Source organism: Balaenoptera acutorostrata, chromosome 8 (assembly GCF_949987535.1).
Source record: "Balaenoptera acutorostrata chromosome 8, mBalAcu1.1, whole genome shotgun sequence".
NCBI classification, from domain to species: Eukaryota; Metazoa; Chordata; class Mammalia; order Artiodactyla; family Balaenopteridae; genus Balaenoptera; species Balaenoptera acutorostrata.
This window is the reverse complement of record NC_080071.1, coordinates 98,816,195-98,829,884: the sequence shown is the minus strand read 5'-3', so window position 1 is coordinate 98,829,884 and position 13,690 is coordinate 98,816,195. Positions and strand designations below refer to the sequence as shown.

Genomic DNA, 13,690 nt, shown 5'->3' with positions numbered 1-13,690 from the left:
CTCTATGAAGTCAATGTTACCCTGGTAAGAAAACCAAACACAGCGCAAGAAAACTACAAACCAATTCTCTTACAAATATAGATGGATAAATCATCAACAAAATACTCTAATTGAGTCCAGCAATATATAAAAGGGGTTATATACCATGGCCAAGTGGGATTTATCTTAGAAATGCAAGGTGTACTTAACATCAAAAATAAAATAATGTAATACACCACATCAACAGAATAAAGGGTGAACACCACATCTCAACAGACACAGAACAATTATTTTATAAAATTCAACACCCCTTCATGATGAAAACAATCAATATGCTAGGAATAGAAGGTAACTTCCTAATCTTGCAAAGGATCTCTATGGAAAAGCCCCAGCTAACATCATACTTACTGGTTAAAGACTGAATGCTTTCCCCCTAAGATTAGGAACAAGACAAGATGTCCAATTTTTGCCACTTCTATTCAGAATTGTACTGGAGGTTCTACCCAAAGCAGTTAGTCAAGCAAATGCATTAAAAGGCATCCAGATTGGAAAGGAAGAACTCAGCCTTCATCTCCCCACAATAATTAACAATTAGCTATCCATTAATGAAAACAGCTCTGGGAGAGCTCCGGAGTCCACATGAGAAAATTTAGTGATACAGTGGAACCAAAAACCTGAGAATAACTGCACAGAAAAAGAAGGAAGAAGACAGCTTCATTTTGACTGCATTATCCCTTCCCCCAAGTTGGGATTGCTCAGTGCCATGAGGGAACTTCCCAGATAGGAAGAGTTCCCCTGGCCAGGAAAGGAAGAATGGAGGAAGTGACCAGTTTCCCCAAGACTTTCAGAGCATCACACGAAGCTCCCACCCAGATTGGCAAAACTGAAGTGTATTGAAATGGCTAGGAGCAAGGAAGAAAAGCAGGGGATACCAGTGGCAGCCATGCAGTGGGAGTGAGTGTGGTTCTCATTGACCTGCTCTGCAGAAAAACTTAGCAGATTTCACCACCGTGGACCCCTGCATATTTCACCAACTTTTGCCCTATAGGTATTCACGTTCACTGATGCCAGAAGCCCGAGTCCTTCCTTGCTCCATTTCCCCACTCTCCTTCCCTGCACTTGGGGAGCCTGGGAACCGCACGGGCAGCAAGCAGCCCTCTGTGGCCGTGTGAGTGCAAGACAGCAGCCTACACCTCCACAGCTGACCCCGCCACCATATGCTTCCTTGCAGCTAGCGCCTCCAGCTGTGCCTTTCCACACTGCAGGCCTCCACTGCAATGTGCAGGTTGGGAGCGGGTATCCTGGCAGCCACAGGAGAGCACTCTGGCTGCCAGCCTCCACAGCTACATGTTGGTCTGGATCAGGTCCTGTCTTCTGTTACTAGCCTGCACCGCTGCATTGACCTGCCGCCAGCCACTTGAGCTATGCACGTGCACACCCCTGGCCCAACCCCTGTCACCAGCCTCCATTACACTGTGCATGGCTTGTGGGGCTGGGAAGTGTGCAGCTACCGCAGGGCCATGGTAGGAATCCCGCAGCTACTAGTGAGCTTATAGTTGGTCCCAGCCCTTGCTGCTTGCCTTGGCCCCTACCGCTGTCTGTGTGTCTGCAACTGGAAGGCACTATATAGGCACTTGAAACTATATAGGCACCTGCAGTTGGCCCTCAAAGCTGAGTGTGTGCACATCATTGGCTCTGGCCACCATCTCTGCCTATCCTGGTCTCTAGCCACTGGACCCCAGGTGATACTATGGACCCCAGTACCCCTTGCGGCCACTATGGACCCTCAGCAGTACTCACCGTGGAACACACAGTTGCTGATGATGTAGACCCTAGCAGCCTGAGCCAAAAGACATTATGCCCCACCGGACCTGGTGCCACCGTATGCGCCTGCTCTTGGTGCCCCGCACCACTGACCGAGGGCCACAGCGCACTCCAGCATGCCCCCACCCCTAGGTGAAAGTCTTCCCTTACCCGTAAAGTCAGGAAAAGGTGACTGCTTCTTCAAATGTGCAGACATGCAAAGCTGTAGGAATCATGAAGAATCAGGGAAACATGACTCCACCAAAAGAACCTCCAGTAACGCCCGAAGAAATAAAGATCCTGAATTTCCTAACAAAGAATTCATAATAACTGTTCCAAAGACTCTTAGCTACAAAAGAACACAGATAAACAATTTAATGATATCAGGAAGACAGCACAAGACCAAAATGAGAAGTTTAATGAAGAGATAGAAGATGTAAAAAAACAACCAAACAAATTTTGGAGCTGAAGAATGAAATGACAGAACTGAAGAATTCAACACAGAGCTTTAACAGCAGACGACCAAACAGAAGAATCAGTGAGCTTGAAGACAGATCAACTGAAAATTCCAGTATGAGGAACAAAAAGAATAAAGAACGAAAAGGAATGAAGAAAGTTGGTGGGACTTACATGACACCATTAAGAGAAACAATGTAGGCATCATTGGAATCCCAGGAGAAGAAGAGAGGAAGAAAGGAGTAGAAAGCTTATGTAAAGGAAATAATGGCTGAGAACCTCCCAAACTGGGGGAGAGATTTGGACATCCAAGTTCATGAAGCTCATAGGTTACCCTAAAATTTCAGTCCCAAATGATCTTGTCCAATACACATTATAATAAAACTGTCTAAAATCAAAGACAGAGAATTTTAAAAGCAGCAAGAGAAAAAAAAAATCATAGAAGGAAACCCCCATAACGCTATCAATGGATTTCTGAACAGAGACCTTGCAGTCCAGGAGAAATGGGGATAATATATTTGAAGTGCTGAAAGGAAGAAACTGCCAAGAATACTATACCCTGCAAAGTTGTCCTTCAGAAATGAAGGCAAGAAAAAGACTTTCCCTTCGCACGTGGCTCCCGGAGCCTCCTGTCCCTCCCCCTGTCCCTCAAGCATTCTTCTCACCATTTAAAGTGAAGTGTGCATTCATTGTAACAGTGATTTGGCTTTGATGGGTTATCTGAAGCATTCTTCAGTCGCCTTGCCACACAAATTATATGAAAAAGTATTTGCCAAAATGACCAACACAAAGGGAAAGAGGAGGGGCACCCGCTACATGTTCTCTAGGCCTTTTAGAAAACATGGAGTTGTTCTTTTGGCCACATACATGCGAATCTACAAGAAAGGTGATATTGTAGATATCAAGGGAATGGGCACTGTTCAAAAAGTAATGCCCCACAAATGTTACCACGGCAAAACTGGGAGAGTCTACAGTGTTACTTAGCATGCTGTTGGCATCATTGTAAACAAACAAGTTAAGGGCAAGATTCTTGCCAAGAGAATTAATGTGCATATTGAGCATATTAAGCACTCTAAGAGCCGAGATAGCTTCCTGAAACGGGTGAAGGAAAATGATCAGGAAAAGAAGGAAGCCAAAGAGAAAGGTACTTGGGTTCAACTGAAGCGCCAGCCTGCTCCATCCAGAGAAGCACACTTTGTGAGAACCAGTGGAAAGGAGCCTGAACTATTGGAGCCCATTCCCTATGAATTCATGGCATGATGGGTATAAAGAAAATAAAAGACCTGGACTGTAATAAAAAAAAAAAGACTTTCCTTAACAAAAGCTGAGGGAGTTTATCACCACTAGACCTGCCTACAAGAAATGCCTGAAGGAGTTCTCCAAGCTGAAATGAAAGGACACTGGTTGGTAACATGGAAATACATGAAAATATACAACACACTGGCAAAAGTAAGCATATAGTCAGATTCAGAATACTGAATACAGAATACTGTAATATGGTGGTGCGTTAACTACCTAACTCTAGTATAAAGGTTGAAGGATAAAAGTCTTAAAAAAGAGCCATAGCTACCACAGTTGATCAATGGATGCACAGTAGAAAAAGATGTAAATTGTGGCATCAAAAATATGAAAAAAAAGGAGGGAATAAAAGATTAGAGGTTCTGTGTGCAATAGAAGTTAAATTGTTATGAGTGTAAAATAGACTGTTATATCTCTAAGATGTCTTAATGTAAGCCTCATGGTAACCACAAAACAAAATCTTCAGTAGATTCACAAACAAGAGAAGGGAATCAACGAATATCACAATGGAAAAATCAGCAGTTCACAAAGGACGGCAGCAAGAGAGAAGGAAAGGTACAAGGGAACTCCAATAAGCCAGAAAACAGTTAATGAGATGGCATTAATAAGTCCTTACCTATCAATAATTACTGTAAGTGTTAAAGGATTGATTTCTCCAATCAAAACACATAGAGTGGCTAGATGGGTTAAAAAATAGAACCTTAGTATATGTTTCCTACAAGAGACTCACTTCAGTTTTAAGGAAACACATACACTCAAAGTGAAGGGATGGAAAAAGATCTTCCTTGCCGGTGGGAACCAAAAGAGAGCAGGAGTAGCTATACTTATATCAGACAAAGTAGACTTTAACCTGAAAACAGTAGCAAAAGACAGAGAAGGTCATTAGACAATAATAAAGTGGTCAATTCATCAAAAATATAACAATCACAAATATATCACACCCAACATCAGAGCATCTAAATATATTAAGCAGATATTAACAGATCTGAAGGGAAAAATAGACAACAATACAATAATGGTAAAAGACTTCAATACCCCACTTTCGACAATGGATAGATCATCCAGACGGAAAATCAAGGAAACATGGAACTTGAACCCTATGTTAGAGCCATCTAACATATACAGAACATCCTATCCAACAGCAGCACAGTACACATTCTTCTCAAGTGTGCAGGAAACATTTTCCAGGATAGATCTTACGATAGGTCACAAACAAGTGTTAGCAAATTTATGAAGATTGAAATCATACCCAGTATCTTTTCCGACCACAGTGGTATGAAACTACAAATCAATAACAGGAGGAAAGCTGGAAAATTCACAAATATATGGATATTAAATAAACACTCCTGAACAACCAATGTGTCAAAGAAGAAATCAAATGGGATATCCAAAAGTATCTGGAAACCAATGAAAATGGAGACCTAATATATCAAAAGCTATGGGATGCTGCAAAAGCAGATCTAAGAGGGAAGTTTACAGCAATAAATGCCTACATTAAGACAAAAGAAAGATATCTGGAAGTCCTAGCCAGAGCAAGGCAAGAAAAAGCAATAAAAGGCATCCAAATGGGAAAGGAAGAAGTAAAACTGTCTCTACTAGCAGCTGACATAATATTGTATATAGAAAACCCCAAAGACTCTACCAAAAAACTGTTATAACTGATAAATAAATTCACTGAAGTTGCAAGATACAAAGTCAATGTACAAAAATCAGTTGTGTTTCTACACACTAAGAAAAACAATCAGAAAAAGAAATCAAGAAAACAATCCCATTTACAGTTGCATCAAAAAGAATAAAATAGGGACTTCCCTGGCAGTCCAGTGGTTAAGACTCTGAGCTTCCAATGCAGAGGGTGCGGGTTCAAACCCTGGTCAGGGAACTAAGATCCTGCATGACACGTGGCGTGGCCAAAAAAATAAATAAATAAAATACCTAGGAATAAATTTAACCAAGAAGGCAAAAGACTTGTACACTGAAAACTATTAACACATTGATGAAAAAAATTGAAGAGGACACAAATAAAGGCAACGATATTCCATTCTTATATATTGGAAGAATTAATATTGTTAAAATGTCCATACTACCCAGTGCAATCTATGGATTCAGTGCAATCCTATCAAGATTACAGTGGCATTTTTTCACAGAAATAGAACAAACAATCCTGAAATTTGTATGGATCCATAAAAAACAAAGATAGACAAAGCAATCTTGAGAAAGAACAAAGCTGGAGGCATCAAGCTTCCTGAGTTCAAGCTATATTGTAAGCTATAGTAATCCAAACAGTATGGTATTTATTTATTTATTTATTTATTTATTTATGGCTACGTTGGGTCTTCGTTGCTGCATGCGGGTTTTCTCTAGTTGCGGCGAGCAGGGGCTACTCTTCATTGCAGTGCGCGGGCTTCTCATTGCGGTGGTTTCTCTTGCTGCTGAGCACAGGCTCTAGGCACGCGGCTCTAGAGGGCAGGCTCAGTAGTAGTGGTGCACAGGCTTTGTTGCTCTGCGGCATGTGGGATCTTCCCGGACCAGGGATCGAACCAGTGTCCTCTGCATTGGCAGGCAGTTTCTTAACCACTGCGCCACCAGGGAAGTCCCAACAGTATGGTATTGGCATAAAAACAGACACGTAGATCAGTGGAGCAGAATAGAGAACCCAGAAACAAACCCACACGTATATGGTCAATTAATTTAAGACAAAAGTGTCAAGAATATAATGGAGAAACGATAGTCTCTTCCATAAAACTGGTCAGGCCACATGTAAAAGAATTAAGCTGGATCACTATCTTACACTGTACACAAAAATTAACTCAAAACAGATTGAAGAGTTGAACATAAGACCTGAAACTATAAAACTCCTAGAAGAAAAACATAAGGAGTAAGCTCCTTGATACTGGTCTTGGCAATTTTTTTGATCTGACATCAAAAACAAAGGCAACAAATGCAAAAATAGGTAAGTAGACTACATCAGACCAAAAAGCTTCTACACAGGGACTTCCCTGGTGGTCCAGTGGTTAAGACTTTGCCTACCAATGCAGAGAGTGTGGGTTCGATCCCTGGTCAGGGAGCTAGGGTCCCACATGCCTCACAGCCAAAAAACCAAAACATGAAACAGAAGTAATATTGTAACAAATTCAATAAAGACTTTAAAATCAAAAAAAATCTTTTAAAAAATCAATAGAAAGCTTCTGCACAGCAATGGAAACCATCAACAAAATACAAGGACAATTTATAGGATGAGAAAAAATATGTACAAGTCATAGATCTAGTAAGGGGTTAATCTCCAAATTATATAAAGAAATCTTACAACTCAATAGCAAAAAAAATCACAAACAATCTGATTAAAACATGGGCAGAGGAACTGAGTAAGTATTTTTCCAAAGAAGACATACAGGTGGCCAATAGGTACATGAAAAGACGCACAACATCATTAGTCATGGGGGAAATTCATATCAAAACCACATTGAGATATCACCTCACACCTGTTAGAATGGCTGTCATAAAAAGTAAACAAGAGATAAATGTTGGCAAGGGTGTGGAGAAAAGGGAACCCTTGTGCACTCCTTGTGTACTGTTTCCTTCTTCATTCATCTGTCAGTGGACACTTGAGTTGCCTCCACATTTTAGCTATTGTGCATCATGCTGCTATGAACTTGGGTGTACAGATTTCTCTTCAAGACCTTGCTGTCAATTCTACAGCACATTTTTTGTTTGTTTACTATTACTGTAAGTTTATTAAGATAGTTTATTGAGTCTCTCTTGGCATTACATTTCTTTCCCCCTCTTTCCATTGCCTTTTATCACACCGCTCCTCACTCCCCCCTCCCACCTCTGCTCTACGCCCCAACCCCTCCAGTGAGGACGCTGCTCCTCTGTGCTGTTGTGGCCCTGGTGCCGACATGTAACTTGTGCCTCCACCTCAGGCCAACTCTCCAGGTAGATGTGTGATTAGTTCTGTAGATCATTTAACTTAGGGGGTGGCCACCTTTTTCTGTAAAGGCCCAGATGGTAAATATTTCAGGCCTTGTGGGCCATGTGGCCTCTGTTGCAGTTGCTCGCCTCTACCATTGTAGTGGAAAGTAGCCAGAGACCAGACTAACTGTGTAGACATGGCTGTGTTCCAGTAAGACATTATTCACAAAAACAGGTGAAGGGCTGGACTGGGCCTTCAGCCATAGTCTGTGGACTCCTGATTTAAGTCAAAGAGATTTTGTATGCTTTTTGTTTAATCTCAGCTCAGAAGGTAGCAGGCTTTAGTTACTGCAGCCCAGGAAAAGTGAGAGGAGAAAGGTTTTGAGCCTAGACAGCTGGTGGATTTCCTGCTGGGGAAGCCTGTTAGGTAGATGGCCCCTATTCCTGCCGCGCTGGGGTCGTCCATTCGCAGCCACAGAGGGGAGGCAAGGACTAGTTCTCCATGAGGAGCATACTCAGGAGGTAAGCAGTTGCCCACATCTTTATCTGGCGTGTCCTTAAATGACACGGTACTCTATTGACCATGTGTCTAGCGTCTCTAAACTGGATGCCCTATCATCTGCCCTACATGCCTGTGCTGCACACGCCTCATTCTGGACCGTCCGGTCCCGAGTCACCTTGCTTTGGCTCACATGTCCCTTGGCACGCGCACCTCTCTCCTCAGGAGGAGTTCTGCTCAGGCGTGCGTTTCAGATCTAAACCAACCGACCCAGAACCCACACCCCAACCACCTCCTTTTTTGGACTCTCACACTCCTGCCCACTACCCACCTGCTCTGATCCCCCAGGACCAAGTCATAGACAGCTAGGGACAGCCCGTGCCCAAGCGCCACTGAGCTCTTCCCACTGGCCAGTCCTAAACTGCTTGCACTGCCTTACACACCCCTTCCCCCAGAGACCACAGTGAAGTGAAGGCTCTTGCTACAGCCCTCCGCAACCCGCCAGCGCCTCCTGACCAACGCTAGCACTTCCCTGTGCCGTCCTGCATAGGGCACTACGGCCCTCAGCTCGGAGACTGTGAGCAATAAACTCTTTTTCAATGGCAGTTGTTTCCTGATCTGTTGACCTTAGTACCCCTCAAGTTTTCTGTTACACACTCTGTTTTATAGCAGGGCTGTTTAATTTGTACTCTGGTATAAGACCAAGAGTGGAATGAGAGGTGAGTTGGCCTCGCCTTGCAGGATTACCCTGCCCCTTTCTTCCATATGCCTGGCAGCCCTCTCCCCCGGCGTAGGCCCACCCATTGCCCCAGGTTGACTCCAGCCCACCTCTTATTCTCGGAGCCGCCCACTCTTCTGTTGCCACCTTTCCGTGCAGCTGTGTGGAGCCCCCCAGTTTAACGTCCAGTTCTGTATTATTATATCCTGTGTGGTTTCTTTCAGGGATGTTGCTTATTTTCCCAGCTACACTGCTGGGTCTCCTTGGGGACCAGGCTGTCCAGGGCCAGGGACACAAAGTGCTGTAAGGGAAAGATGGAAGCTTTGACCTCTCCATGGCTTCACCTCTTGTTAGCTTTGTGGCCTTGGGTTCAGTGCTGATCCTTTCTGAGGTTTGGTTTCCTTATCTGCGAAATGAGGATGAATGGAAATAGTCCTGTATATATATATTGATATCTGGGTCTGGTGTGCCCTCCCCGTGGATGTTCATGTTCCCTGAGTGCCTTTGGCTTGGACACCAGCAAATTGACAATGGCCAATCTCATGATTTAGAAAAAGCCCAAAAAAAAAAAAAAAAAAAAGAAAAAGCCCAGGTTTCCCGATTCAAATTATATACTGATGTTATACAGGGAAATAAGAAACACTGTTACCAGTCTTAAGATTACAGATGTTTTATGAGGAATGCTTTTTTTTTTCATTAAATAAGTAATGTGACCACATTTTAAAAGTTTCCATATTAGAGAAGAGAGAAATAATCACCCATACTCTTTCTACCATAATTCAGTTACTATTAGCATTTTGATTTTTTCTTATTTGTGCATTTTCTCACTTAATTTATTTTAACTTAAGTGTTCTGATCATGAATTACTTGTAATTATTTTAAGGATTTTCATATCCTGCTTTCCTACTTAACATAGTTTTTTTGGACTGTGTACTTTTAAAAATATGGAAGCAATATTTCTATTTTTGATCAATCATAAAACTTATTTTTCTACCCTGGTATATTTCATATCTACTGAAATAATATAATATAGTGGTATGAGTTAGGAGTATCATTATGTACTGGCTATGCATGGAATTGGCATGAAGATCCTATTTGTACTGTAATAGCAACTTCAATAAATTCCTAATCTTTGTACACTTAAAAACTAATTTAAAAATAAAATGTGACTGTAAAGAAGATGTAGCTTTAATAACATCTGCAGTTAGAAGAAACAGGTCAGATAGTTTGATTTAATCATATCTTATTTTAAAATTGAAGGTCCATTTTAGCGTCTTACCTTCTGAAAGAAAAGCTCAACATCTTGGGCAAGTTGGGGTGTCTACTAAGCTGTGCGGGTTCTGTCGTGCTGATTATCCACTCCCCGAAATCTGAGAGTGTGACCACTCAGGCCGAGCTGGAGGAGAAGCTGACCAACCCAGGTAACTCAGAGCCATGGTGCCAGAGAGCTTGCCGCCTCCGGCGCAGTTTTCCCGGCTGGGGCTGTACCCTCCGCCCCGCTGTGGTCTGTCCTCCAGGCCCTTGGCTCCTCTTTGCTCACCACTGTCCGCTGCTGCCCCCCGGGGCTGCCCTGCTGCCCTGGCCCCTGTGCTGCCTCCTGGGACCCGGACGTTGTGCATGGACGCTGTCCCTGCCCTGCATCTGTGGTGCAGCAGGAGGCGCCCATTCTGCGGGATCGGCCCCAGGCTGCCCCTCTCAGGACCACCATGCGTCCAGGCCTCCATGCTTCCCTCTGAAGGGAAGCTCTCAGAGAGCCGAGGTCTGATTTAATTCATCTTTAGAGCCCCCGCAGAGCCCTGTACTTTTTTTTTTTTTTGGTATCTACTTTTGACATAATTTCTTTTTTTTTTTCATAACTGCAATCACCACCACCCCTTCCCCCTGATGAGAGAAAGCCCAAACTACTGCGCACTCAGGCCCAGCTGCTTTTTCTGAAATAAAGCCTGCGCACTTGCATTCAAGCTACTTCTGATTTTCCCACAAACACAGCCCACGCTTCGGCAGTATTTTACGTTTGCACATGCTGCTCTCTGCTCCACTACCCCTTGCCCAGTTTATAGGTTAGGCTCCCAGGCAGCTTTCAGCTGTAGTGTCTTCCTGAATCTTCCCCTGCAGCAGAGCTCCATAGTCTTTTTCTTATCCTTGGGGAAGAGGGGCTCCCACCACCTGCTTGCTGATACACATGTCCAGGCTGTTCCCAGCCCTCAGGCCCAGTGCCTGGCACCCCCTTTACAATCTGGGAATGAAATTCATGGAAAATACAACTCCTTGTACATATAATAGCAGTCAACATAATGCCCTAAGAACAGTACTTTGGAACAAAATAGAATGCTCAGGTACAACTATAGGAGAAGACATATTAAAGCCAGCAGACCCCACACCGTGTGTGCTGCGAATCTGGCAGGTGCAAAACAGACCGACATGGAGGTGTTGTGCTATTGACTCAAACACTAAGGATTTTGCCATCAGCAATGGGATCCTCTTTATTTTTTGGCTGCGCCAGGTGGCCTGCCAGATCTCAGTTCCCTGACCAGGGATTGAACCTAGGCCCTGGCAGTGAAAGCCTGGAATCCTAACCACTAGACCACCAGGGAACTCCCAACAATGGGATCTTCTGAAACGGAGAATAACTCTTGAAGTTCTGAAAAATTCAATGTCTATTAAATCCTTGCCAAATTACTCTGTTTTACACATAAAACAGGTTCTAGGCCCTGATTATTATAAACATTTTCCACTTTCCTGTCCAAGGTGACATTCCGAAGTTGTCAGGAGAACAGGATGATTTTTCATTGTGTGGGACCGTCTGCACATCCCAGGACCCCTGGCCTCTGCCCACTGTGTGCAGCCCCCAGTGGCTGCAACAGCCAGAAACACCCCTACAGGTTCCCTGCGTGTCCTTTGAGACCCCACGTGACTCTCTTTCTCTCCCACCCCACACATAGGAGCCCTCTCTGCCTAGGGTTTGTTGAGTTGACCATCTTGTGAAATGGTTTTTAAAAAATTCTCGGGACTTCCCTGACAGTCCAGTGGTTGGAACTCTGCACTTCTGCTGTGGGGGCACGGCTTCGATCCCTGGTAGGGGAAGTGGTGCGTGCCGCGCAGTGTGGCCGAAAAAAAAAAAATCTCAAAGCATCTGTGTTGACTTTTATTGTTATAAAAATGTTATCAATAGAGAGAAGACTTATTTACTGACATGTAATATATAGGCGCTGTGAATGTGTTAATGGTGAAAATGAGGATGGGAATAACTTTTGTGGAACGAGCTCAGGGGCTGTGGTAGAGCACATCCGGGGCGGTAGGGTGTCCCGGTGACAGTGGCGGGGGCGGGGGGCGGAGCGCACGGCGAGGGCTGCGCTGCTCCGCCCCCCGGGTCACCGCACGCCCTCTCTCTTCCAGTGTTTGTGGGCTATCTGTGCATCGTGCTGCTGATGCTGCTGCTGCTTATCTTCTGGATCGCGCCGGCCCACGGGCCCACCAACATCATGGTCTACATCAGCATCTGCTCCTTGCTGGGGAGTTTCACCGTGCCTTCCACTAAGGGCATTGGGCTGGCAGCCCAAGACATCTTCCACAACAATCCGTCTAGTCAGCGTGCCCTCTGCCTGTGCCTGGTGCTTCTGGCCGTGCTTGGCTGCAGCATCATCGTGCAGTTCAGGTACATCAACAAGGCCCTCGAGTGCTTCGACTCCTCTGTGTTTGGGGCCATCTACTACGTTGTGTTCACCACACTGGTCTTGCTGGCCTCGGCCATCCTCTTCCGGGAGTGGAGCAACGTGGGTCTGGTGGACTTCCTGGGCATGGCCTGCGGGTTCACCACCGTCTCCGTTGGGATTGTCCTTATACAGGTGTTCAAAGAGTTCAACTTCAACCTTGGGGAGATGAACAAATCTAATATGAAGACAGACTAGGATGTAACAGGGGGTTGGATGGCTTGAGGAACAGGAAATGGATGCAGCTTCTGGTCCTGATTTGTTGTGAAGTAGAAGAGACTGTACATCGCTGGTGTTGGAGTTGCCTGTATATTAATGGATGGGCTGGTGGAGAGTGAGGATACGTTGCTCAGCACTGGGGTGGGGGCCCAGCCTTCTGTACTCTGAAGCTGCTCAGTGGTTGCCTGGGTGTCATCTCTCTCTGATGAGAGGAATCTTATGTTCATTGCCATTAACCTGGAAGCTTTCATGAATACTCTTTGCTTTTAAAACACTTCATCATTATTTAAATAGAATGGGCCTTTTCTGATTAGTCTTTGCAGGGGAACAGATACTCTTACTTAGAAGCTTACTTTGGAAATGGGAGAAATTGTTGTCTTGAAGTCTGACTCTACAGTAAATGTGTCTGTAGTTTTGTTATTTTGCATTAAGCATGTATAACATTCAGGTGTCGGATCCAAATCAGAGGTATATACATTTAATTGGTTTTAATCCTCTGATGTATTGACTCTCCTACCCCCAACTCCTAGACATTTTAATTGCAAACAGAGAGAGAAGAGTGAATGGAAATGATATACTGTTCCATTTGCAGGATGATTTTCAATAGCTCAAATCAATTTCAGTGCCTTTATTACTTGAACTATTCACTTAATTTGACTATTACTGTGTGTATGTTCTCTTAGATTAGAATAATGCAGCCTCCTTGTTTATACTTTAATATTTCACTCTTCAAAATATAAATATTCAAAGCAGTTAGAAATTATAGTGTATTCATTCACTGGAAGAGAGTCAAGACTAAGGGCACATTGGAGTGAATCGACCCTTTCAGCCTGTAGTTGTGGTCGAATTAAAGACAATTGACTAAGTAGCATGAGGTACTTCATTTGCATTCAGTCTAATGTAACTGGGATCCAGTATTACATATATCCATGTTCTCTTTCAGCAAGCATTGTGGCCTTTAAGAAGAAATAAATTATTTAACTTGATAATAAGGCTGTTAAATGAGAGAGTAACTGTTCAATAGCACATATGAGTTCCCTGTAATTCAGGAACAAGTTAAAGGACACAGTTAAGCTTAGGCTATATTCTACAAACTGG

The 13,690-nt window shown here is 43.8% G+C and overlaps 1 protein-coding gene and 1 pseudogene across 2 annotated transcripts in view; both read left to right on the top strand.

Annotated features, from left to right (window-relative positions):
- NIPA1 (NIPA magnesium transporter 1) overlaps positions 1-13,460 on the top strand; it is a 36,992-nt gene extending 23,532 nt beyond the window's left edge. For both annotated transcript variants that reach the window (XM_057551648.1, XM_057551649.1), the window contains 2 exons: positions 9,924-10,084; positions 12,060-13,460. In XM_057551648.1, coding sequence (XP_057407631.1) covers positions 9,924-10,084; positions 12,060-12,571 — 673 coding nt within the window. In that variant the 3' untranslated portion in view covers positions 12,572-13,460. The remainder of the gene's footprint in view (positions 1-9,923; positions 10,085-12,059) is intronic.
- Positions 3,007-3,498, top strand: LOC103003024 (60S ribosomal protein L21-like; annotated as a pseudogene).
- Positions 13,461-13,690: the final 230 nt, after the last annotated feature.